Consider the following 27,198-nt stretch of genomic DNA (forward strand, 5'->3'; position numbering starts at 1 on the left):
GCAAAAACAAAGAGGTGATGGCTGGAAGGTTTAGAATTAATCTTAACCACTGGCAATGCTCTGGGCAACCCTCCAGACCACCGTTCTTCGCCTGCCAAGCCATTACAGAAGGGAAAGACCAAAGAATCAAAAATGCTCAGGTCTTTCAAAGCCCCCAATATAGGACAGCACTGTGCCACATAGAATGTCTTAAAGTCTACGTATAGACTACCCTCTACCGGTATTAAGATTTTCCTCACTAAAGAAACATTTTCCAATGTGCACATGCTGAAAGGGAGACAAGACCCAACTCATAGAGGATGGCCACTAAATTTAAGGTTGCCTTTCCAGATCCTCCCCCCCCAATAATGTAAGATGTTCTAAGATGGCAAATGGAAGTGTAGGAATGATTTTAACTTCATAGTATGTAATCCTGGATTTGAATAAGGAATCTAGCGAACTTTGTGCCTATCATTTTAATGTGCTTGATCAATTTAATTTAAACATGAGATACTACTCTGCAATAGAGATCTCCCAAATACTGGAAAGCCCAAATAAATCAATGAGCCAAAACATACAACTCGAGATTCGCCCATACTCCATTTCAAAGGACCTTTTTTGTGCTATTAGAAAATCTAATTACTTTCGATTTGGCCAGATTAGCTTTGAGTGTTTTTCCATATAATCAACGAAAGCATGAATTAATCGTTGCAGGCTTACTTTCCTTGTGGGCACTTCTTACATTGGATGAGGTACACAATGTTGGAACATTTGCAGTTGTAAGTCTATTGAATCTGTATTGCATAGTTTCAGCTAAGTGCAGGGAATTATACTGCTTTGCCAAGACATAGCTGTCAAACAGCATCTGACCATACCTTCAAAACTCACAATGCTTTATGTATTGTAGCGTAAAGTTCTTCTGGCAAAGTATTATTAAGTGTTAGAATCACTACAATGACTCAGTATTGGGCATTCAGAATAAGCAGTCTGGATTTAACCATGTTAATTTTTTCTACAGATGTTTTCAGCAATGCAATTCTCCATGTGAAATTAACACACTATGGGCCTCATTACACGGTAGACGGAGAACCATGGCTCAATTAGCGCCATGGTTCATGCTGGTAAAATACCGGCACCGCCTTGGTGGAAAGGGGAATTACCGCCCCATTCCAAGGTTGGCGGGGCGGTAATTCCCCCTTCCACCATTGCCCTTCCCCATTCCCATTTGTGCCCCATAGGGCATAATGGGAAAGGGGAAGGTGCTAATTATGGCACCGCAAATTGCGTTACCGTAATTAGCTCCCTGGGTCCCTTTGCGGGTTGGTTTTTAACGCCTGCAAAAAGCAGGTGTTAAATTCCGCAACCCGCAAAGGGACCTCGTAGTAAGGCGGTAAGGATTTACCGGTACCGGTAAAATACCGGTACCGGTAAACCCTTACCGCCTACAGTGTAATGAGGCCCTATAACACATGCGTCCCCTTGCTTTTGAAAATCTGCACTTCGAGACATTTTTACCATGAAGAGTACATATTTACATATGTTCATATGATCAAATTCACTAGGCCCTTTTTTCAAAAGCATCTTTCATGTTTGGAAATGGAGAAAAGACTACACTGCTTTAACAATTTGAATGCACGCATTGTTTAAACAGCGGGACGTTCCGAAATGGTCTGTCTGCTAGGGAAGGAGTCTGTCGTGCAGCTAGATGTATAGCTGTCAGTTAAGATTATCACACCACTGCATTTCTTGCATGCCAGCCTCAAATGTAAAACTCTCTTTACTGTTTCCTTCCAATAATCTTTGCTTTTTACCATCTGATGAAGCTCTTTGTGGACTTTAAAATCTAGTACATGTTCCATCTCAGCATAACATTTTCAGTTCGTCCAATATAATGTATCGAAACTTAAACCTTTTTTTTTAAACTGGGCTAACATAGCGACAAGCTTGTTTTGCACAATTTTCAAAAGTATTTTTTCATCCTGCCTGTTCAGCTTTTGGCCTTCTACCCATTTGTTCCCTCACTACACCCCACAAGTTGGCGCTCAGTTCCCTTAATCTTTTACTTCGCCTCCCTGCTCTATCTTGATTCTGTTCTGCTTTCTCAGTTGCATAACCTATGCACTGGTTTATTCTGTCTCACGTGCGTGCATGGCAAAAGGGCTTTCTTGTATGGACAATTATGTACCTCAATGTCTCAGCTCTTTGCTGGTGGCATCTTAAAACCTATGCTCTGCTTTGGATTTTTACCTACTTCGTGTTCTCTGTGCCCAAGTAACTACAATAAAAAAAATACAATCTGCCCTCTGTCCCTTTGTGTTTTGCGATCCTTTTTCTGTTCTCCAACTTCCAATCTGCGATCTGAAAACTCTTTGTGCTTCACACTCCCTGATAGCCACACTCTGCTCCGACTCCCACACTTTGTTCTTTGCCCACTCTGTGTACTAAATGCCTACTGTCATAAGAATGTTGAGTTTGGCCAGGTGCCTCCTCAGCACCGCATACAGTCTGGACCTTTCCCATCTTCTTCTGTAGGCCACTGCTGTGCCTTATTCTGAGTAGTGGCAGGGAAATAGTGTCGCAGGCAGTTGCCATTGACCGTCACTATTACAGTAATCCTCATATTGACCACTGTCAAACCGCTGAGAATTGGAGCTGCTGGAGGGACCACGTGACATTTTAAAATATATGTGATTAATGTTAGAAGGTAGCAAAGGCACTTGTTCATGGGGGGTGGCTATGGTCTGTGGCATGTCCATTAAGAGGTGTTAATGGGTGATTAGACTACAGATGGTGGTGTATACCTGCGCGCTGGGTTTAACAAGGGGTGGAAGAATATCATCCCCATGCATTTTCTTTCAATGTGTTTCTTTCAGTAAAATCGCTATGTGTGTATGCCCACATAACTTGGCATGCTCATACTTGCATTGTAGTGGTCCAGTTAGTATGGGTTGGGAAATAAAGATATAATCATACTCCTTTTACTCCGTCAGTTACTAGGGTTGCAATTTGTTAAGTTGGTTTGTTGTGTCATTTGTGAATGTTTCCAGTGAACTCCTTTTTGCTTGCATGCCTATCACTTGCCAACCGACTCAACCACTAGCCTGACCCCATCACTTTGGTCCTCTCTCCTCCAGTAGTGGACTAAGCAATGTGAGAGAAAGCAGGGGACAGGGGAGAGTGGCAAATGAAAGCACAAGAAAGGGGCACCAGCATATAGCCCTCACCAGCAAATGTGGTAGGTGCTGTCCAAGAACTGCTGTGGCATCACCGGGGATGCAGTCTGCTCTGGAAGATGGGGTGAACAGACTTCCCCTCTAGACTCAGTAGTTTACATTTCTACTGTTACTTTATTGGAGTGTCTGGAAGTTTGGAATCTGCTTAGCTAAGTGGTCAAAATGGCCCATTTTAAAGCTCACAAGATCGGAGAGGGATTCATTCGTGTAACCCCTCTCTGATTGGCTTTACTACCCAGGGGTTGGTGGGCATAGTTCTTGCATAATGTGGCCTGTATATTTTATTATATTTAATACTTTACATGTCTTCATAACCACAAGTTATCCTGTTCCTTGTCTACTTATTGTGTGGATTATACACCAAATTAAATCTGAGGTTTACTGATTTTAAAGCATTCAACCCTTTTAACCGTTTTTCAGATATTGCCTCACTCTTAGAGCTGCTGCCCTGTTACTTGGTGCCAAGGAAGCTGTATAAGAACAGGTGTGAAATGTGTCCTTAAAATAAGGCTCCATGAACTACTCCTGCTACCAATACCAAGTTTTGTATCCTCTTCAGTCCTTCATTTGTTTTCGTCACTAGGCCAATGGGCTCTGCTTTATTATAAACAATGTGGGCACTTTTTATACCCTTGTGAGCAAGTGATGTCATATTAGGAGGCCCAAGCCTGATGTAAGAGTACATTATCAGACATTGCATCCAGCATGTTAGGAAATGGGAAACGACTACAAACAATTTCTTTCATGGATTGTCAGCTGAATTTAGGTTCCTAAACTATTATGTTTATCTGGGAGCATGAATGATCCTAAGAGGATTGTTATTCATGTTTAAGCACAGCAATTTGAACAAGCTTATATTAAACAGCGCTCTGTCTTGTTACCCTCTGCTATGTAGTACTGGAACTAAAACTGCGACTTAATTCATAGTCCGTCGCTCAAAATGTGTTCATTTTGGTAAGAGTGTAAGCAACTGTGCGTGGTTTGTTTTAAACTGCGTTCTCTGTGGGCTGCTTTTTGATTCTATTAACCGTGATTTGCATTTTAAGACTGAACACTAAAGAAATATGTAAGGATTACATCAAATTAACAATGTAACACTTATGGGGGGTCCCCTGGGCATCATGGTTTCAAATCTTTTATGGAAAGCAGGTTCAGCCATATTATACCCTGCTCATTCAACGAGGATGTTACCAATTTAGATTTGTAGTCAGTGTCAGACTGACTGTGGGCTGACAGGGTCTTGCTGTCCCTTATTGACCATCCGCTTTCCTCAACAATAAATCATTCTTCCACCACTAACACACAGACCATCACCTTAACAGAACACACATATCCAGATTTCGTATTTTCCGGTCATCACCATTACAACAATGTTTATAAGACAGTTTGTCTATACAAAGATACTGCAAGGACTGTGGAACATCATCTGTTTGTTCATGGGTCATTGTGACTCCATAGTAAGTGTTGTGTTGTGTAGTCTGCAGTCCCAGACATGTTGAGAAAAGTGGCAGAAAATTGCTTAAAGTCCATTAGCAATTGAGCCCCAATACAAAGTAAAAGATGCTCATTCCAGCTGTCGACCACAGGTTAACAAAGATTGTTTAACCAAAGTGCCCAGAGGATTAGAGTGACACATAAATAATGCATGACTGGAAAAAGAACTCTGGGTAAGTACCCATTATAGGCGAATGCATAATAAGTGAAGTACATTGGTCACACAAGCTACACTTTCTACACATTTTAAACATCGGCATTATGTCAAAGTTATGAAGTATTCGATGAGTCATGTACTATCAATGCTGAGACAAAAGTGCCATAAGCATTTATACTTTCAGGCTTTTCTGGAATAGGGCAAAAATCAGCTTTTAATTAGTCTACGATTAACCCCTGTTACCAAACTCATGAGTCTAACTGAACTCCATATTTGCAGTTAAGCCAATTTATAAACTCTTGCTAGACATATTTGTGCTCCCAAAGTGTCCCCGAACCTGTGTGCTATTTTACGGGAAGGGTGCGAGTTCCGAAGATAACCAGAAGTGATTAAGATAGCTATCCAAGTCCTTGACACTATAGAGAGGTGGGGCGTCCGAATGAAAGTCCCACCTCACTTCTTGTTTCTCTGTAGATTGTGCTAGGCTGTTAGTGGGAGGAACAGAGCAGATCAGCATGAGGAGAGAGCAAGAGAGTTTGCAGTTAGCCATCTCAGACACTGTCTTTATGTCTTTCTCAGAGGTTAACCCATGTTTTTTAATATTGTTCTGGTTTGTGAAGCTCCTTATATTTGTACTGTCCATTTGGGAAAACTTTTATGAAACCTTTTGAGAAACTATTTGGTAAAACGTTTGCCAATTGTCTATGAAAACCAATGACTCCTTTTGCAAAACCTTATGTAAAACATTTGTGAAACCTTTTGGAAGACCATTTGTAAAATCTGTATGAAACCCTTTGTGAAACCACTTGCCTTCTACTCAACACTCAAAAAACACATTTTTCTCTAGTTTTCCTTTGCTGTTCATCCTTACTTTGCTGTGATTTTTGTGAGAGATTATAGAGGAATGTGTGATTTAAAAAATTTATTTTCACACCAGCAAATAACAACAAAATATGGCATTAATCTTAAAATCACACTCCTCGTCAATCAGGCTCAAATCATGTTAATTAGTTCATCATAAATTATCACTAAATATCCTGTTTAAGAAAAAGGATAGAGGTACATAAAAAAGAGAAAAGAAGAAAAAGAAGAAAGGGAAAAGAAAGAGAACCAAAAAGCCAAAGAACGCAAATGACAAAAGCAAAAATTCATGCAGCAGATACATGAATATCACTAAAAAAAAATTGTATTAAACCATAAGTAATGACATAGGGCAATAATCTACAAAGCCAGGGGCACTGCAACCCAGAATGAAAGTTCAAGTTCATCCATAGACATCAAGAAAACAGCTCCAAATATCCCAAAACTTTTCAATTTCATCCTTATATTTGTAGATGACTTTCTCATACGTCCAGACAGTTAGAAGCTCCTCCACCCATTCATCAATATTAAAAGAAAGGCTTGACTTCCAGGACCTCAAAATCATTTTTTTAGCAACCATGCATGCACACAGCAACCACATTTTCTTGCCAAAGTCAATTTCATCCAGTATAGAAATATCACCTAGAATGAGTAAAGAAGCATTCATGGGAATTGCAATGTTCAGGACTAGACTCAATCGTTCACAAACCTTTACCCAGAACTGCATTGTTTTGGGACATGACCAAATCAAATGACTGAGGGAACCTCTTGAGCGGTTACATTTCCAGCAGAGGTCAGTGTCCAAAAGTCGCCTCCTGAACAACCTCTCTGGAGTACAATAGGCCATAAACAGGAATTTCGTTTGAGAGGCTCTGAGGCCCCAATCCAAACCCACCAGACGAGTGTTTTCACAGCACCTCTGCCAACACCTCAATCCAACTTCTTCTCCTAAATCATCAGCTCAAATGGTCGCAGCCGTGGATCTCCTTTTCTAGTAGCCTTTATGATTCCATACACTGTAGAAGCAGGGTGTGCTGCACTCAAGCATATCTCCACAGCTGCCCAGGCGGCACTTTGAATAGACAATAGTGGCACCTCAACACTAGCTGAAATTATAATCTTCAGTTTTCTATATTCAGCAAACGAGCAGTCCACTATGCCATGTAACTGTGCAAGTCGAGCGTACGGTATCCAATTACCATCCTCAAACAAATCTTTAAAGTATTTTACACCAGCCATCAATCCAGAAGAGGGACTTACCCTGGAATTTCAATGCTGGGTTATTCCAAATGGACGCATCTGGGTGTAAATAAGGATCAGTACCCAAATGACTCGAGAGTTCATACCAGCAGTCCTGTAGAAATGAAGTAAGTGCACTGGTCACTTTGGATTTACATCTTTTAGAAGACAGTAGGGGTTTAGGGTCCAACTGTGAAACCGCACCACACTCCCATGATAACAGTTCAGACTGTTCATTAACAGAGTCAGCAACCTTGCAAAAGTGGCGAGTGGAGAATGATAAATGGTAGTCCATTAAGTTAGGTAATTTCATTCCCCCCAACTTCAACGGGAGTTGAAGTTTCCAAATCGCGAGCCTTGGAGGTTTCCTATTCCAAATAAAGTTTTGCAAAATTCTATCGATCTCCTTGAAAATGCTCCTTGGTATCCGAACAGGAAGCATACTCAAGATGTAATTTATCTGAGGTGTCAATTCATTTTTATACAGTTTATCTTGCCCCAGGTTGACAACTTCAAAAGACCCCACCTTTTCAAATCTGATTTTAGTCTCGGGAGGATCCATGCAAAATTTATGCCAGGTAGCTTCCCTATATCCGCTCCAGTCCAGATGCCAAGACATTTCATCTTGTTCGCACACGTCTAAAGTGAAACTGAGCACATGTATGCCATAGACACAGATTATTGATCGGTAGGATCTCAGATTTGCTCCAGTTAATCTTATAGCCTGACAACATGGAGAAAGAATGAACAGCTCGCATCAGGTGAGAGATACAAATTGCAGGATCCTGAAGGGCGACCAACAAATCTTCTGCATACAACCAAAGCCATTTATTCCGGCCATTCCCAATAATGGGCTGAAGGTTCTCATCCGCTCTCAAGCATACCGCAAGTGGCTCCATAGACAAGATGAACAGGAGAGGTGAGAGTGGGCAGCCCTGTCTTGTACCTCGATGAAGTCTAAAAGCATCAGAAATAAGTCAATTCGTCAGCACACTTGCAGAAGGATTGCTATATAATAGCTTGACCCAACGTTGGAAGTCTTGCCCAAAGTTCATTTTTGCAAGACACGCAAACAAAAATTCCCACTCCACACGATCAAATGCCTTTTCAGCATCAAGAGAGACTACCGCATTGGCAATAGGCTGGGCGCGACCCCTCTCAATGGTCAACAGCAGGCGTCTCATGTTGTCCGCCACCACCCTGCCAGAGACAATGCCCACTTGGTTTTTATGCACCAACAATGAGTCAACCTTTTCCAATCGTCCAGCCAGGATTTTAGCCAATATCTTGCAGTCACAGTTCATCAGACTGATCGGCCGGTAGTTTTCGCACCTGGTAGCAGACCTATCCTTCTTCTTAAGTACCGTGATCAGTGCATGTCTCATCGTGTTAGGTAGAGAACCAGACTCAAAAGCATCATTAAAAATGTCACACAAAAGTTGCAGTGCAGAACCGGGGGGCTTTACAGAATTCATTAGGTAGTCCATCTAAGCCTGGCGACTTACCCACAGTCAGCTTTGAAATCGCATATTGTATATCTTCAATATCCACCCTTCCCTCAAGGGCTGCCGCCTCATCAGGTGTCAGACGAGAAGAAACATGCGAGTCAAGGAAATTTTCAATGTCAACTTTATCACAGGCTTATTCAGAGTCATAGAGCTTTAGAGTCATTAGAGAGGAATAAGGACAGACGGCAACTCTGTGCAACTTCGTCGTATGAAAGGGAGGAGGTGTAAGAGGGGGACCAATGTCATTACAGACCAGGTGCAGTCCATGCACGCAGAGGCTGACATGTCGGAGGGGTAAAATGTTGATGTCATGGACATGGGAAATGATGAATGCTGTAGACGGTGGGTGATGATGTCATTTTTAGTTTGGGCTGTTAGGTGGCAGAACCACCTATAAGCTGAAACGATTGCCTTGGAGTACAGATAGGGAGAAATGGCAAATCAGGAAGTACACAAAGCTTGTAGGTGTTGTTTGGTTATTTGCTCACCCATTGACTGCTGTAAGGATATTTGGCGTGTTACAGCACAGAGTACAGCACTACTGCACAGGTAGCAATTTTTTTTATGCAGCACCACCACAAGGGTGCGGTGCATTGCTATATGTGTTACCAGATTAACAAGGAAAGACAGGCTATTCAGTCAAAAACGATTTTAACATATAAGATGCAAATCTATTTTTACAGTTAAAAGCACACGTGCACATTCAAAAATGCACACTATTTTTCACCTGAAATGCCTATGGTGCAAGAGACACATTTGAAAATTAATAACTAACATTACTCATAAATAACCTGACTAATAAAATTGAATTTAACATAACCCACTAATAAAAATGTGTCTCCACTGCAGAAATAGGCCTACTCTGAAAGTGAACTTTTAAACGCACATTCATTTTATTTTTTGTTTTCTCTGCTGCTCTGTCCACATAACTACAGGAAGCAAAAGGGCTCGAAAGAACAGGAAATCAGTTGGTTACAAAGTATTACTATAAAAATGAGCCATTGTGTAGAGAGGGAGGAGATGGCATGATTGATTCTGATTGGAGCAGCGTCGTAGCAAGTATCATGCTAGAGCAGTGATTAGGGTTTTGCTGGGGGGAGTTTGAAGAGAGAGGGAGGACAGTGGAGATTTGGAGAGCTGGGAGAAGGACCTGTTTTTTCCTGGTTGGAGCATTTCTGCTGAAAAAGCTGAGAGTTCCAGGCAATGACCCCGGTGTGAAAACGAAAGGCGCTCGTTTCACTGGGGTTAATCTTCAAGGGAGCCACATTCAGAAAGAGAACAGCTGAAGAAAACTCGGGCTGAACAGATAAGGTAATTACATAAGTGTGGGAGCTGAGTGTGTACGAGAAAATTCAGTCAGTGTAGGAAAGGAGATTCCTGTGCCTTAATCACATGTTAATGTTGCAAATCGAGTTCTTTTCTCCGCCACTCTCTTTTCAGTGTATCACAGACAATGCTGTTACTGTGCTATTTTATTTATTTCTGTAAAGAGTGAGATCGTGTTTAAATGCAACTTTTATAATACAGAAAAATATTTGAAAGCAGACGGGTGGTGTGTTTTATATTTACCAATACAGTGCTGATGATGAGGGGAGATTTTTAAACAGTGCAATTGTCATTTTAAGACAGATGTGTGCATGATCATATTCAGTATGGACAGTTGAGAGTGATTGTTTGTAGCATAGCTCGTTGGAGGTACATGAGCCAACGGGAAGAGGGACTCTCTGAACATAGTTCTCTACCGTATATAAGGTAGTGGAAATTACCACAAAATTACCACATATAGCTCTCTGTCGTAAATAAGTCAGTGAGATCGCCCATGGTGGCACACTAACACTAACACTGAAAATGTGGTATTCCTGAAATGTAGGTCTGAGGTCTCTCTAGTGATTACACGAAAAATCTAAGCAAAGATAAGGGATTCTGGACATTGGGGCCACAAATAAAACAAGGGAATTATGCTCACCAAAATACCACCAACCACGCATACCAACCACGCATACCAAATATGCATGTCTGGGTGCTGAAATAATGCATGTCCACTGTATTATTGTTGCACATGGCCCAATCTGAATACAAGTATTGATTATTGCTAAGTTATTTTTCGGCGGTAATAAAATACCGTCAGGCCCCAAATCTCCACAAAATACCCAACATGTTTATGGTGCGTTGCAGGCCGGGAAAGTGATCATAGAGTACCTACTGGGCGTGGCAAGCGTGTCTCACACTGCCATTTGCACATTAAAGGGAACCCATTTTATAATAGCAGTGTGCCACTAAAAACGAATTTCAGAATGTCACAAAGTGAAACCACATTCTCAGATCTAGTGCAATATTTAGAGGCAAAGTTGTTTGCACATGGGAATTGGTCGTCGAATAGCACGTTAGAATGGAGTAACCGCATTCAGGGTGAGGTGCAGAAAGAAAAACTAGACAATATTTTTGCAGAAGGCAGCATAATTCAGGTCTGCCTTACAAGATTATTGAATGCAGCCGATAAAAGTGCAGAGAAAGACTGTTTAATACGGCTATGCGGCAAAATATGGTTTATTTTAAACAAGTCCCTGCGAATGCAAGAGAATGATACTCAGCTAATTAACAGGTTAAAGACTGAATTAGATGGGGCAAGTAAAAATCAGGAAATGTTGAGAGCAGAATTGGATGTATGCCAAAAAGACATGCAATTAAAATGCAGAGACTTTGATACTCAGTTATCCAAAAGCAAGAAACAGTTTGAAGATAGTGAGCAAGAATTGGCACACTTAAAAGCCTTAGTGGATCACATTAGACAGGATAAAGATGAGGTTGTTTCAGAGATGCAGATTTTACAAAAAGAACATTGTGAAAAAGAAGGTGATCTCCAGAGCGCAGAACAAGAAATGATTAAAATGATTCAAGAAAGAGACAAGAGAAATAAAGAGTTCAATGAATGCCAAATGCAAATGTGCGACATGCAGGAGGTGATTAATAAGATGAATGGTGAAAACAACTATTTGCAAGATGAAGCCAACAGACTCCTTAAAAAGTGTAAGGACTTAGAACAGCAAATGTGCATTCCCAGGTCCCAGGAGAGGCGGCAGGGTACCACATTCAATGGAGTGGAGGTGAATTCTAGCTCTGCCCAAAGAGCTAGTGCTCCAGTGACTGGGCCGGTGACTGAACTTGGTTGCAGCGCCCTTGGGGGATTTGATACTCCCATTGGGGCCAGCCACCAACCTCATACACCTGAAAACAGGATTGAATCACAAAATAGTGCAATTCCATGCATTGCAACAAGTAGCCCCATAAAAATAATGAAATCCATTAAAGCCCTGATCAAACCATTTAAAAAGGGAGGTGAATGCTGCATTGAGGATCACTTAGAAGCGGTGCATGACATTTCTAAAGCACTCCAGATACCTAAGGAACAGTACAGACAATATTTTCATTTAACTTTAGATGCCCCGACGGCCAGCATCATAAGGGGATTAAATGAACAGCAGAATATGACATGGTTGGAGTTTGAAAAAGAAATTAGGCGTCATTTTTCTCCTTTTCAGTCATTGCAGGAGGCAAAGAAAGTCGCGTACACAATTACTGCTGGACCTAATACATCCCCTCGCCAATTTTTACAAGACTTAAAAAGAGCATTTTCTCGCTTTGATGTATCTTTTGACTCAAATTCCAATGAGTTTAAAACTGCATACTTCTATGGACTACAGAAAGACATCATATCCCAATTGGTCCGTGAATTTGACCGTGACAAGTCCCTTGAATGGATTGTACATCAAAGCACAAAACTATATGAGGTACTCTATTGTCAGGGTAGAGAAAGTGATAAAATGAAAGATACTAGACCTAAATCTAAAGAACCCTCAGCCACAGTAATGGAAATCAGGTCAGCCAAAATGTCCCTTGAGTCTGCTCAAAGCCAAGGTAAAAATAATGTGACACCTGAACAAAGGGGTAATCAACAAAGATCGCCATTTCCTGTACCAATGTTCCAATCACATGATCCTAGTAATAGAGAGAGCTACATCAGCCCTAGGTATTTAGGGGACAGACCCCGGGTAGGATACCGGCCTGATATGGCAGGTATGAACAATAACCAGAGACAAAATCAAGATCAAAGAAATGATGGTCCCTACCAGTCATTGGGACACCGAGCAGATTTGATCCCAACACCATGATATATGGTAATCAGGATAGGCCCCGATATGTGGATCGATTTACTGATAATGGAAATCAACCTAGGGGCCAGTACCCACAATCTGAGAGACAGGACATGAGGCAAAACGTGAACTACAATCCACGCCAGTACAATGATTCCCCACCAGGGGACTATAATCAAAGGATGGGTGCAACCCGCTCCCCTCCACAAATGAATCAAGAGTTCAGAAACCATCCCAACCGACATCAATCACCTGAGAGGTATCAGAATAGATCCAATCAGGGGGAAAACAACCAATATCGACCTAGGTCACAGAAAGAGGATCCTAGACAGATGGAAAGGTTCCAATGCCTTGAGGCCCAAGTGAAAATGTTAGCTGAGCAAATAGGAAAGCTCTGTACAGCGCAAAAACAACCTTCCAAAGAGGGGGCTGATGGCCATAGCAATGACCGGGGGGCTTCCGAAAAGTGACTAAGTACTCATGATAACTGCAGTGCCAAAATGACAGATTGCTCTGATATAATTTTGCATAACGACTCTGAGATGCCTAATGGATTAAAAATGAAAGTGCCAGTAAATGAACTTGTGACAGAAAGTGCAAATACTTCTAAAAAAGAGGTACGGTTTAACCTGGAGCTAAATAAAACAGTAAAGATTTGCACAAATGAAAAAGAAACATTAGGAATTTCAAAAGAACAAAGGGACAGATTTAAGAAAAATGACTCATGCGTGGGGAATACCAGTGAACAGGGAGTAAGTGAGGATGCTATAGCTCCTTCCCTGGGCAAGCAAAACAATGACCAAACACAGACAGAAAAAGGAAATACTCACAAGGAGGGTACAAGTCAATCACCTGAAGAATTCTTTGAGCCACATATTTTTGAAGAGGCTGAAAGGGCTGGTATCACACTAAATGATCACAAATGCACAGAATTAAAAAATGACAAATTGCTGAATGATGTTGTTACACATGTTCAGTTGGAGGATTGTAATGTGGTCTCTGATGTTACCCAGATGGATGGGCGAACAGTGGCCACACTCCAAAAAACCTCTGATCATGGAGAAATGAATAAAATCTCTCGCGCAGAAATAGGTAAAAAGGAGGGAAAAATGTCTTTCCATTTACCAATGTGTTTAGCCAAAAGTGAAAAAGACCTGAGAAAGGTGAGCCCTGAAATCAGTAAGAATTCACATTTCTTATGTGTATTAGAGGAAGTTGAGGACAGATATTATGCACCCATCACTGTAGAAGAAAAATGCCACACCTTTGCTATGATTGACACTGGCGCACAGGCCACAATTATGTCCAAGGAGCTGGTAAAGAGTATCAATGAAGGGAGACCCCCACAGAGTCAGATCACAGTGAAGGAAAATCAAGGCCCGGTGCATAACTTTAATGGGGAGGAGGTGCCCATCATAGGTGTAACTGAGGTTGACATAAAAATAGGAAAGCACAGAATTAAACAAGAGGTATTGATCACATCTATTTGTGAAATTCCATTTCTGATGGGGACAGATTGTCTGAAAAGATTGTCTCCTCTAATAGATGGGGTGAATGGAGTGCTGTGGTCCTTAACCAAAAAACCATTGAGGCCTAAGAAACTAAAATCACAAAACAGCAATATAAATGAATGTCACACCGTTGCCAAAACAAATGATGCTGTGGAGGTATATCTCCAGAATAGCTGCATACCTAGTGTCACTGTTATATTAATGTGTCAAGACAAAATGCAGAGCGACAATGAAAAACTACCTGTACAAATATACTTGGACCCAAGGAAAAATTGGCAGACTGCCATAGATGAGCACACATTATGTTTTTATTTAAAAGAGAAAACATACAAACAGAATATTGCTCCTAAAACAGATTCAGAAAAACACATTACCACTCTGGCAGAAATACACATGGGAGATGAGCAACCATGGGTTCATGTTGGTATAAATGACTATTTTAAAACAATAAAAGCCACTTTAGCGCTTGAACATGAAAGGAGTTTCATTAATGAGAAATTGTTGCAAAAAATAATGGAAAGGGAAGAAATCCCGAGATTTAGGATTAAAAACCAATATGTTTCTGGCTTGGACAGTCCAGACTTTGAAAACCGAATTGCAGGCAGATGCGTGCTAAAAATTAGCATTGGGCAGAAAACAATTTACCATAATGTATGGGTAGTGAGTGGAGCACAAAATGAATTTTACATGGGAAATGACATAATGCACAGAATGTGTATGGTGTTAGATTTCCTTAATCAAAAAATATGGTCACGCCTAGGTGGCCCGGCACCTGAATTTGAAGACAAAAGAAGGGCTTATCATTGTGCACAACTGGTTCCTTATGCAATCGAATTACAAATGAGGAAAGATACTATTATTCCTGCATTTACAAAACAGTTTGCAATAACACTGAAATGCAAAAATGGACAGCAGATGAAAGGCTCTGATGCATTTGTATGCCTGAATGAATCCATAAAACAGCAAGGCCTGGATTATGAATACATTCCATTGGTAGATATTGGTAAAGGATCTGTAAAAATTATGGTAAATAATGAAGGTTGTCAGGATATTCATTTAGAGGAAAACTCCCCATTAGGAATGGCCATACAAAAATCACATTACACGGCAGATTTAAATAACATGGTGATTGGAAATATTCCTGAAAAGTATGTAGATGCCAAGGGTGAGTTACCAGAACACCTGGACTCTCAGCCCAAAGGAATATTTAAAATTCATTCTGTGTATCCTTATGATTCAAATGAGACAGTGTGCTGCCATCAAGAGGATTGCATAATATTTAATTTAAATGAAAATGAAACAGAAAATCAGCCCATTGAAGTGGAAGCTGATATGCCAAAATATTTAAAAGTGGCAGCTTTACAAAAAGACACAGCCACACAGTTGGAGGAAAGCGCCGAGATTCCCTTACCAGAAGATTTTCCAGAATTTTCCAAAATGGTAGAAGAGCAGATCTCCTTAGCGGATGCATGTGAAAGCAATGAAGAGAGGGACAATCTGAGGGAGATATTTAGGGAGTTTAAGGATGTATTTGCAAAAGATGCTTATGATTGTGGTTTAACTGATTTACATGTGGCCACACTACCAGAAGGGTGTAGCAGAAATCCAGTGTTTGTACGCCAGTATAGACTACCGCTGGCATGTTTAGAATCATTGGCAGAGATTATTAAAAATTTGGAATCGCGGGGAATCATCAGGCCCATTCATAGCACATCCAATACACCTATTTTAGGTGTGTTAAAGCCAAATGGTCAATGGCGGCTGTGTGCAGACTTGAGAGAGTTAAATAAAAGAGTACCAATATCTAGATGGCCACTGCCATTCATTGATCAGGGCCTAGCTCAGGTACATGGTTCAAATGTATTTACCACATTAGATCTCACCTCTGGATATTGGTGCGTGCCATTGGCAGAGGAGATACAACATTTATTTTCCTTTACATTTGACAGGACTCAATATGCCTGGCTTAGAACTCCGTTCGGGTACATCAATAGTGGGAGTGAATTTGGCATATTTTTGAGAAAGGCCATGCCGGATGCAGCGGAAAGAGCAACAATAGTTTATGTGGACGATGTCCTGATAAAAAATGAAAGCCTCAAAAGCCATTTTGATGAAATAAGACATGTACTTGGCCAATTGCAGAAAGCGGGCGCCAAAGTATCTTTGCAAAAAGCACAATGGTGCAAGAAAAAAGTGAACTTTCTAGGGCATGAAGTGACTGAACATGGGCTAAATCCACAAAAGAAGAAAATAGAGGCCATACAAAGATTAAAAGATCCTAAAAATGTGAAAGGAGTAAAAAGTTTATTAGGGTTGACAGGCTATAACAGAAAGTTCATTGAAAATTATGCAGAAATCACTCAACCATTGACTAAACTGCTTAAACTGAATACTCCCTGGAAATGGGAAAAAGAGCAGTCTGATGCAGTGGCTAGATTAAAGGAATGTCTTGTAAAGGCACCATGTTTAGCATACCCCATAAAGGACAGGGATTTCTTTATAGAAATAGGTTTTTCTGAACATTGCATGTCAGCAGTGTTATCACAAAAACACGATTTGAATCACAAAACCATTGCATATGCAAGTAAGGCATTTTCCCAAGTTGAAATGAAATTTAATGAATGTGAAAAGGCCCTATTAACCACTGTGTGGGCGCTACAACATTTCCGCCCCATTGTTCAGGAAGAAAAGGTAATTATTGAAACAAATCATCAACCTTTGCAATTTTTAGAGAGTAAAAGAATTAGATCAGGTAATCTAGCGCAATCCAGAATCACTTCATGGACGCTGGCATTACAAGGTTTTCCCGTAGAAGTGAGATATGGAAAAATAAAAAGAACCCAATTGCTCAAGGGTTAGCTGACTTACATGACTGTGCAGCTAAACAAATACCAAATGAAATGGAAGTAGAAACTAGTTTGCAGGAATTTGAACAATCACCACGCAAAGCTTTTGATGAAAAAACATGCAAGGATTTGCCAACTGTATATGTGGATGGTTGTGCTTTTCACATTGAAAATGACAGTAATAAACAGTTAGTGGCAGGAATAGGAAATGTCTGGTTGAAATGTGAAGATGTCCCCAGTATAGGGATGAGGATTGGAGATAGGAGCAGTCAGGTGGCGGAATTGGCAGCCATTTATAAAGCAATTGCTACTGCAGTTGATAAAAAGTTCAGTGAAATTGTCCTGGTGACTGATTCTGACTATGCACGGAATAGCTTTGTGGAGTATTTGCCTGGTTGGAAAGCAAGAGGCATGGTTACATACAACAAAAAGCCACTTAAGCATGGAAAAATGATACAAGCCATAGACAAATTGGTGTCAGAGAATAAGTTAACAATATACTGGAGAAAAATTTGTGGGCATTTAAAACACGAGGAGAGGATAAGGAGGGAAATGATAAGGCAGACCACCTAGCTAAGATTGGGGCTGTGATGGGAGAATTGCTACCTATTGATTATTTAATGGGTGAAATACAAATTGATGCAGTCACACGTTCTAAAGCACCAAAGGAGGTAGATCAACCGGTGGTGCAGTGGAGTCATGACACGCCAGACCAAGATTTGATTGAGGCACAAAAGAATGATCAAATTTTGGGAATCTATTATAATCATTTGATAGATCCCGAACAAAATCCTTTAACAGAAAATGATTGTATGGGAAAAGAAGAGTTGAGGGTGCTATTAAAGAACAAAACACGAATTAGATTACAGGATGGACTCATGATTAGAGAGTCCATAACAGGACAAATACAGTGGGTAGTACCCCTTTCATTCAGAGGACTAATGCTACACCATGCACATGATGCCATAACTGCAGGCCATAGAGGTTCACAAAAAACATTAGAAATACTAAAAGATTATGCTTACTGGCCACATATGTCCCAAGATGCGGAATTATATACTAGAGTATGTCTAGTATGCGCCCAATTTAAACCTGCTTCACCAATGCATAGAGCACCATTGATGAAAAGAGGCCTAACTCTCCCATGGTCAGATTTGCAAATAGACTATGTAGGTCGTTTAAAAAGGTCGAGCAGGGGACACCGTTATATTTTGAGTGTGGTATGTTTTCTGTCGAAGTGGATTGAATGCATTCCTGCACCAGATTGTAGTGCTCAAACAGCAGCCACATTGCTGGTGAACCATGTGTTCTCAAGGTTTGGGTTGCCACAAAGAATAGAGTCAGACAGAGGAAGTCATTTCACAAGTACTCTAATGAGTAAGGTATGGCAAATACTAGGTGTGAAAAGGAAACTATATATCGCATATCGGGCGGCGTCTTCAGGTACAGTTGAAAGAAGCAATAGGTCTGTTGTGGATATTTTAAAGAAATTTGTGGCAGAAGCAGGTTCCAGCTGGGATTTACGTTTACCGTTGGTTTTGATGGCAATCAGGTCAACTCCTGCCAAAGCAACAGGTGTTAGCCCCCATGAGGTCTTGACAGGTAGGAAAATGGTGTTACCACAACACCTACTATATAGAACACAGGAGCAGACACTTGTGAGTGCATCCACAGTTCATGAATATATTGATGAACTGAGGAGGCATTTGCAACATGCATTTGCTTTTGTGAAGAGAAATCTGGAAAAAGCTGCTGACAGTGCAAAATCTTATTATGACAAAAAGACATCAGTAAAGGAATACAGTGTAGGGGATCAGGTGTACAAGTTTCATTTTGGAAAAAGTAAGCAGAAAAATTCTAAATTTCTAGCAGCCTGGCAGGGGCCATTTCGAATTATAGATAAGGTCTCTCCTGTAGTTTATAAAATTTTGAAAAATGAAGGTGAAACGGCAATAGAGCAGTTTGTCCATGTAAATCAAATCAAACCATGCCATCCCAGACATGAGATCAGGCAGCTTGAGCATGTAGAAACAGATAAAGTCCCTTGAACACAAAAAGAGAAAATAAATGGGTGCAATCAGGAGGCAGTGACAAAGAAGTTAAAAAGTTGATTGTTATAATGGCACATAAAGACTGTAATATATGTAAAAATATATAATATAAAATAAATAAATAAATAAATATATATAATGGAAGCTCATGGTTGGTGTGCAGAGAGAAAATGTACTAAATATTGAATGCTGTTTTATATGTGCTTGTTTTCTTTTAACTTGTGTTTAATTTCAGAAAAGAAAAAAAAAAACGAAATATTTTTACCAAGCATGTTTTATTTTTGGCAAAAGGGTGAAGTTAGTATGGTGCTATGTACTTAATTTGTTTATTTTCTATTTGATTTAGAACATTAACATTATTTGGTCGGAGGTTCCGGGATCAGAGCCCACGGGAGACGATGGAGTCCCGGAGCCCAAGTGGACGGATTCCGGGAAAGCCCCAAAGAGGGGTGAAGACCAAGGCTGCAAAGCGATCAGCATTGAAGATGATACTGATGATATGGTTAATGATGATGATATTTGGAGGGATCTTCAAGAATTCAGAAGCACAGGTTGTCATTGAACCTGGACCAGCATCTGGTATCGCGGTGGAGGAGGCACCAGGATTCATCATGAGTGATAGAAGGATGATTTTCCAAAATACATACATACCATTGAATCCTGAGATTTTGATTGAAAAACACTTGAACAATACCGGAATTAAGATTGAACAGACTAAAGAGTGGCTGGAAATAAGAAAATAGGACACTAAGCAGTCAATAAGAGATATATTAATGCAATTGGAAAAAACATTTGTGAATTCAGCAGACATTAAGAAGAAGAGAGGAAAGAGAGGTGCGGTGATGCTCGCGATATCAATGGTAATGTCTATAGTTGGAGCCATAATAGGTACCACAATATCAACAGCCAATTCTATTTCGGTAGGAACACTGAGTACTAAAGCGCAACAACTGAGTATTGACCTAGAAATAATACAAAAAACATTAGATGGAATTAGAGGGGGACTGGATGAACAAGTACGATTCATAAATGAAACTGCAATCATTCTAAATGAGCAAGCGGATGTAATGCAACGGGCGACTAAAATAATACTTAAGCATGACAGAACTTTTAATGAAATATTGAACATAATGAGTCCTGTTGATAGACTATTAACGAATTATATGAGAGAAGTTCAAACTGCAGTTTCACAATTGATTCAAGGACATATCCCCTTGTATTTTGTTTCGCAGGATATAATTCGTCAAATGATAGAAAGATTGACCAGGAGGGAGATTGATATAATACAGGTAAAAATTGCATTCGAAAAGGGTAATGCAATGCCGTTATATGTGGACTTGGAAAGACTAGAGATCGGATTTTTGCTATGCATCCCATATGTAGCCCCTGAACTTATTTATCAAACGAAGTGGGTACACAACGTGGGATTTTGGCAAGAGGACAAATTTATTAAGATTAAGACTCCAGAAGTGGTGGCATTTCAGTCATGGGAACCTGAAGTTTATTTAATACCAAGCCTGGAAACATGTGTAAAATTTAAAGAACAAAATTATATGTGTCCAGGTAAACCGTTTGTTCCTGATGCCACAGATGCTATTTGTGGTCTGAAATCTGACCCAAGTATATCAGAGGGATGTGAAGTGATTATTAGCAATATGGGGAGTGAAGAAATGGCACAGGCTAAGATGGTCAGAGGTAAATGGTTGATCAGCACCTGTTTAAAGAACATGACGGTAGTACATTTAAACCATGGAACATACGTGGTTAAACAGGTGAAATATAATGTTTTTATTTACAGGTTCCAAAGGATACAATTGTGTCAATTGGGGGGTTAACATTGTTTCATGTAACAAATGATGTTTGGGAAAGCCAAGTGGAAAATATCAATTTTTTTCAAAGGGATACTTTTCCAATAGACCCAGATGTGGAATATTTATTGAATCACAAAGAAAGACATGTTATAAAAATGAATTCGAAAAAAAACAATATTACAATTAGTAATCTGGGGATAATAGAAGTGGAAAGATTTAATTGGGGAACCTGGGGGGAACGCTCAATAGTGGGTTTGGCTATCCTGGTGCTGATCATGGGTGGATGGTTGATTGTGCTATCAGTAAAAATGAAAATGTTACTGATTTTACTAGCTACATCAGGAAGAGAAAGATATCCCAATACACATGCATTTTAAAAGAAAAAAGAAAGAACAAGTTGTTTTTAGGAATTGGCTTGGATTGTAGCCAAGTTCTAAAAACAAAAGGAGGGTATGTAAGGATATTTGGCGTGTTACAGCACAGAGTACAGCACTACTGCACAGGTAGCAATTTTTTTTATGCAGCACCACCACAAGGGTGCGGTGCATTGCTATATGTGTTACCAGATTAACAAGGAAAGACAGGCTATTCAGTCAAAAACGATTTTAACATATAAGATGCAAATCTATTTTTACAGTTAAAAGCACACGTGCACATTCAAAAATGCACACTATTTTTCAACTGAAATGCCTATGGTGCAAGAGACACATTTGAAAATTAATAACTAACATTACTCATAAATAACCTGACTAATAAAATTGAATTTAACATAGTCCACTAATAAAAATGTGTCTCCACTGCAGAAATAGGCCTACTCTGAAAGTGAACTTTTAAACGCACATTCATTTTTTTTTGTTTTCTCTGCTGCTCTGTCCACATAACTACAGGAAGCAAAAGGGCTCGAAAGAACAGGAAATCAGTTGGTTACAAAGTATTACTATAAAAATGAGCCATTGTGTAGAGAGGGAGGAGATGGCATGATTGATTCTGATTGGAGCAGCGTCATAGCAAGTATCATGCTAGAGGCAGTGAATAGGGTTTTGCTGGGGGGAGTTTGAAGAGAGAGGGAGGACAGTGGAGATTTGGAGAGCTGGGAGAAGGACCTGTTTTTTCCTGGTTGGAGCATTTCTGCTGAAAAAGCTGAGAGTTCCAGGCAATGACCCCGGTTTGAAAACGAAAGGCGCTCGTTTCACTGGGGTTAATCTTCAAGGGAGCCACATTAAGAAAGAGAACAGCTGAAGAAAACTCGGGGTGAACAGATAAGGTAATTACATAAGTGTGGGAGCTGAGTGTGTACGAGAATATTCAGTCAGTGTAGGAAAGGAGATTCCTGTGCCTTAATCACATGTTAATGTTGCAAATCGAGTTCTTTTCTCCGCCACTCTCTTTTCAGTGTATCACAGACAACGCTGTTACTGTGCTATTTTATTTATTTCTGTAAAGAGTGAGATCGTGTTTAAATGTAACTTTTATAATACAGAAAAATATTTGAAAGCAGACGGGTGGTGTGTTTTATATTTACCAATACAGTGCTGATGATGAGGGGAGATTTTTAAACAGTGCAATTGTCATTTTAAGACAGATGTGTGCATGATCATATTCAGTATGGACAGTTGAGAGTGATTATTTGTAGCATAGCTCGTTGGAGGTACATGAGCCAACGGGAAGAGGGACTCTCTGGACATAGTTCCCTACCGTATATAAGGTAGTGGAAATTACCACAAAAAAACCACATATAGCTCTCTGTCGTAAATAAGTCAGTGAGATCGCCCATGGTGGCACACTAACACTAACACTGAAAATGTGGTATTCCTGAAATGTAGGTCTGAGGTCTCTCTAGTGATTACACGAAAAATCTAAGCAAAGATAAGGGATTCTGGACATTGGGGCCACAAATAAAACAAGGGAATTATGCCCACCAAAATACCACCAACCACGCATACCAACCACGCATACCAAATATGCATGTCTGGGTGCTGAAATAATGCATGTCCACTGTATTATTGTTGCACATGGCCCAATCTGAATACAAGGAGTGATTATTGCTAAGTTATTTTTCGGCGGTAATAAAATACCGTCAGGCCCCAAATCTCCACAAAATACCGAACACTGCCTATGGACTGTGCACTTTAAGTGTCTGGCAGTGTTTTTTCAATGCAGTATTCTGAGTATTCTGAGAGTTAATGACTTAAATGGAGCAGTAAACGCGCTACCAGTGTACTGTATTGTATTGTTTATTTATATAGCGCCTATACACAGGAAAGAGTTTCAAAATGCTCAAGGAGGGCGGGAACAAGGGGAAAAATAACAGTCGCTCAGAGGCCTTGAAATTCTGAGACGATAATAGTCTGTACAGGCAGAGTAAGTGCGTAAAATACATTTAACAGTTGAGACACAGCAAATAGGCCTGACAGCGATTCTGCAGTTTTACCAGTGCAATTAAGGGGAGAGGACAAGGGAGAACAGACAGACGATCATCAGGCACGTTGCATTTGGGTCGTGTAAGTGCATAGAAGGTCACAGAGAGGGGGAAGTCCAAGTGCACCCAGTTGGCAGATACTGGGCTAAGTGCAGAGAGAGCCACTCTCTTGGGTTATTCTAAGTGCAGTGAGGGTGGGTGGGAGTAGGGCCCTGAGGCAAGTGCGAGAGAGGACTGGTTAGATGCTGAGGTACACCAGGCGACCAGTCAGCAAGCTGTAAGGAAGAGGAGGGAAAGATGGAGAGAGCAGAGGGCTAGGTTACCAGGGTAGAGGGAGAGCGAAGGAAGAGGAGAAGAGGAACGTCTTCAGGAGTTTCTGGAACTTAAGAAGGTCAGGCTGAAGACCAAGGGTGGCACAGAGGCTGTTCCAGAGGGAGGCACCTGCTGAGGCTAAGGATCTCCCTCCAAATCTCTGCTTGGAGAACCGGATCACTTACACAAGGTTGGCGGTAGATGAGCGGAGGGCTCATGAGGGACAGTATTTAGGTAGGTAGTGTTGCAGGTAGGAGGCCCCAGACCCCAGAAATCCTTGTGGACAATGCAGAGGGTCTTGAACTTGATCCTAGCAGCCATGGGGAGCCAGTGAAGGAATTTCAGTGCCAGAGAGATGCAGTCTGTGGGCTTGAGGCCAAGGATAAGTCTTGCGGTTATGTTCTGGATGAGTTGCAGAGGGCAGAGGACAGAGAAAGGGAGGTTGAGGAAGAGGCTGTTGCAATAGTCCAGCCTAGAGAGAACCAAAGCTCTGGAGACAGTGAGCCGCTGGGGAAAGTGAGAAAAGGCAGAGTATCTCTGAGGAGGTGTAGCTGATAGTTAGATTTTATTTAGAGATATCAGAAATGTGAGAGGAGAAGGAGAGAGTGGAGTCAAAGATGACCCTGAAGTTTTTGTCCAAGCAGGTGGGTGCGGGTGCAGGGCCAAGGGAGGCCGGCTAGGGCGAAAGTGGGAAATCGGGAGCAGGGGTCCCAATGCGAATGATTTCAGTCTTACTGGTGTTGAGGCAGAGGTCGTTTGCCGCACACCATGACTGAATAGCGGACATACTGTCAGATATGAGTGAGGAGGAGGCTGAGGGTAGCCTGAAAGATAGTTGCGTGTCATCTCTGTAACACTGGAAGTTAGAGGTTAAAGTGGCAATCACACTTGGTTGGTCTCCTGCATTCAACAAGCTCTGGGATGTTAACCTCTAAAGTAGTCACAAAAAACATATGTGTTGTAGTAAAAATGTCTTAACCAGGCCTTCACTCGCTCGATTTATAATCACTATGTGTCTCCTTCACTGAAGCCCTGTTAGAAACAAGCATTGGCAAAGCCAACAGTTTTGGCTTGTGTATAAGTATGAGGCATTTACCAGGCATTGCTCTTAAATGCTCAGGTACTTGCACAATTGTGAACCTGCTACCTTCAATGGCCAGGTAATACCACTATGGCAGTGCCTGCCAAATGCCTTTCCCATGCCTACACAAAAGCCCAAACTGTTGGCTTTGACAATAACATGTTGGCGAGCTGCCCAGTGATGAAAAGAGACACGGGGCCTCGTTACGACCCATGCGGAATGGGTTTAACGGCGCCAGTAAAGGTGTCGGTGCCGTTAAACCCATTCCGCCCTATTACGAGGTTCCCTTGTGGGACCCCCTCTGGACATCTGGTCAGACCAGACGTCCTTTGCGGGTCCCGCGAGGGGACCAGGGAGCTAACAATGGGCCCGTTATTAACAGGCCCATTGTTAGCTCCCTCCCAATTCCATGAGGGCCAATGGGAATGGGGATGTGTTCCAGGATGGGGAAATACCGGGTCCTCCAAGGAATGGCCTAGTATTTCCCCATTCAGGGACCACGGATCCGGACCCGAGTTTGGAGGCAGCCATGCCCTTATTAAGGGCCTCCAAACTCGTAATGAGGCCCAGTGTGATTTAGAGATAGAAGGAATGAAGGCTCACATAGAATGGAATCATTGCGGCCGAGGGCTCTCCCTCAACTGATATGAGAGGTAGTGGTGCCAGCTGGAGGAGATAGCGGCTATGATGTGTGGGAGAAGGGGTTGAATGCAAGACTGATACCCTCCATGTATCACACAAACAGTGCAAGTGCACACAGAAGCGGTGGTGCCTGTTTGTAAAATGCCCTCTGGCTGCATGTATATTTGGGTGCTTCAGACTTTGTGCCACTCAATTTGATCACCTTCACCCCCTCGACCCATCACAAAAAATATAATGTTTGTTGCATACTCGTTGCAGGCTTAGGATGGTCACCTGCATTGAACCTGCTCTGGGATGTTACCTTCTAAAGTAGTCCCAAAAAACAAATGTGTTGTGCATGTATGTCATGCGAGGTTGTCACAGAGCTTCTCGCCTCCAGAGTCAAGCACAACAAGTTGGCGCATTTGTTGTACACTCACAAATAGCTAATGAATGTAATCTCCAGCATCCAAACAACTGTGGGATGTTCTCCTCTCTAGTAGTCACTCACAGCAGATACCACGTGCGTTTATGTCATGCACGGTGATACCTGGGATTCTCTCCTCCTGACAACAGGTTGAAGAATTTGTTGCATGCCGAGTTACAGCACGTGGTCATGGACGTCGTCCTCTGTGTCTGTATGTCAGTTTGTGCAGTCCAACAATAAATAACTCATGCTAATTCTATCCCTCCCCTAACTACCTTACTCAAAGTAAAAACCCTTTCCGTGTAACTGTACACTATCAAGCTGCTGGCAACTTCCTTCCCGTGCCTAAAAGACTGATCCTAATTCTAACCGTGCATGCCTTGTACATAAACCTCAAAGCCAAACTATCTTCAAGCCCACATAACCCCAATGGAAGTTTGGGAAAGTGTGTTCTGTAGAAATTGGCAGAAATTCAGGTGGTTTGGGGTTCACCTGAATAAGGTCACACATGATTACTGCTAAGTCATATTTTGAGCATTTCTGTTCAACTAATCTGTGTGCCCTTGTGCCCAGGCAGAGTTAAACTTCTCTGATGATAATTAATGAACACGAAACACATGACAGGCTGCTTGTACGATATTTCAGATGTGCCTTTTGGTAATTTACCAATTGAAAATCTGTAATGCTTTGCCTGCAATGTTAAATGCTTGTTTCAGTGATGCCTTTCAAAATGGGCGTCCGCCCAGAGTTCTTTCATCTTATTTAAAAAAGGGTTGTTTATTCAGTTTCTTGAACACTTTATAGAGACAGAACAGTTCCCAAAACAAAATACCAACGTTTTTCTTTCTCGGAAATACACGATTTTTTTCAAATTTAAATATCACTCCAACAAAAATAGTTTGCTATGGTAAAAAGTACAATTTAGTTTGCTGCTATATATAGTTATATATTTAAATATATGTAACTGTATATATTCATATTTATATGTTTAAATAACATTTATATATACATATATATGATTAAATAACATTGCTTCCCCTTCTGCCTTACTTTATGGAAACGTCACCCATTTTTTAGAAATTAGATTTAGATTTATTTACACTCTGAGGGGTTCTTAGAAAACCTTCCTATGGTAGCAAACCATTTTCCTCATGCTCTTGGATTGTCCCTGTGACTTTCTAGATAATTAGCTGACTGGGTGGGGCGAGTGCCAAACATGGGTCACCAACCTTTGTGCAAGACAGCATTGGCTGGTTTATTCCCAGCCAGGGATTCTTTGGAGAGGTGCTGGTGGCTCTCTGCCAAACATTCCACTTCTGCCAAGCGAGCGTTGAGTGCCATGGCCGGGTGGTTGGGATCCTGGGACATGTTGAGATAGGCAGCCCTTCGTAGCTGTTCCTCAATCACCAGAGCCTGCTCAAGCAGCTTGAAAAATAAAACAAAACGAAACAAAACAGAGTTCATATATCATGATACAATAGGCACAACGAGAAATGA

General features: G+C 41.1%; 1 protein-coding gene across 8 annotated transcripts in view; it reads right to left on the reverse strand.

Moving 5' to 3' along the window:
• Positions 1–27,198, reverse strand: part of CHD5 (chromodomain helicase DNA binding protein 5) — a 2,731,226-nt gene that overhangs the window by 350,935 nt on the left and 2,353,093 nt on the right. For all 8 annotated transcript variants that reach the window (XM_069610277.1, XM_069610279.1, XM_069610280.1 and 5 more), the window contains one exon: positions 26,931–27,126. In XM_069610277.1, coding sequence (XP_069466378.1) covers positions 26,931–27,126 — 196 coding nt within the window. The remainder of the gene's footprint in view (positions 1–26,930; positions 27,127–27,198) is intronic.

The sequence above is a fragment of the Ambystoma mexicanum genome, chromosome 8 (genome assembly GCF_040938575.1).
Source record: "Ambystoma mexicanum isolate Mex_15411 chromosome 8, UKY_AmexF1_1, whole genome shotgun sequence".
NCBI classification, from domain to species: domain Eukaryota; kingdom Metazoa; phylum Chordata; class Amphibia; order Caudata; family Ambystomatidae; genus Ambystoma; species Ambystoma mexicanum.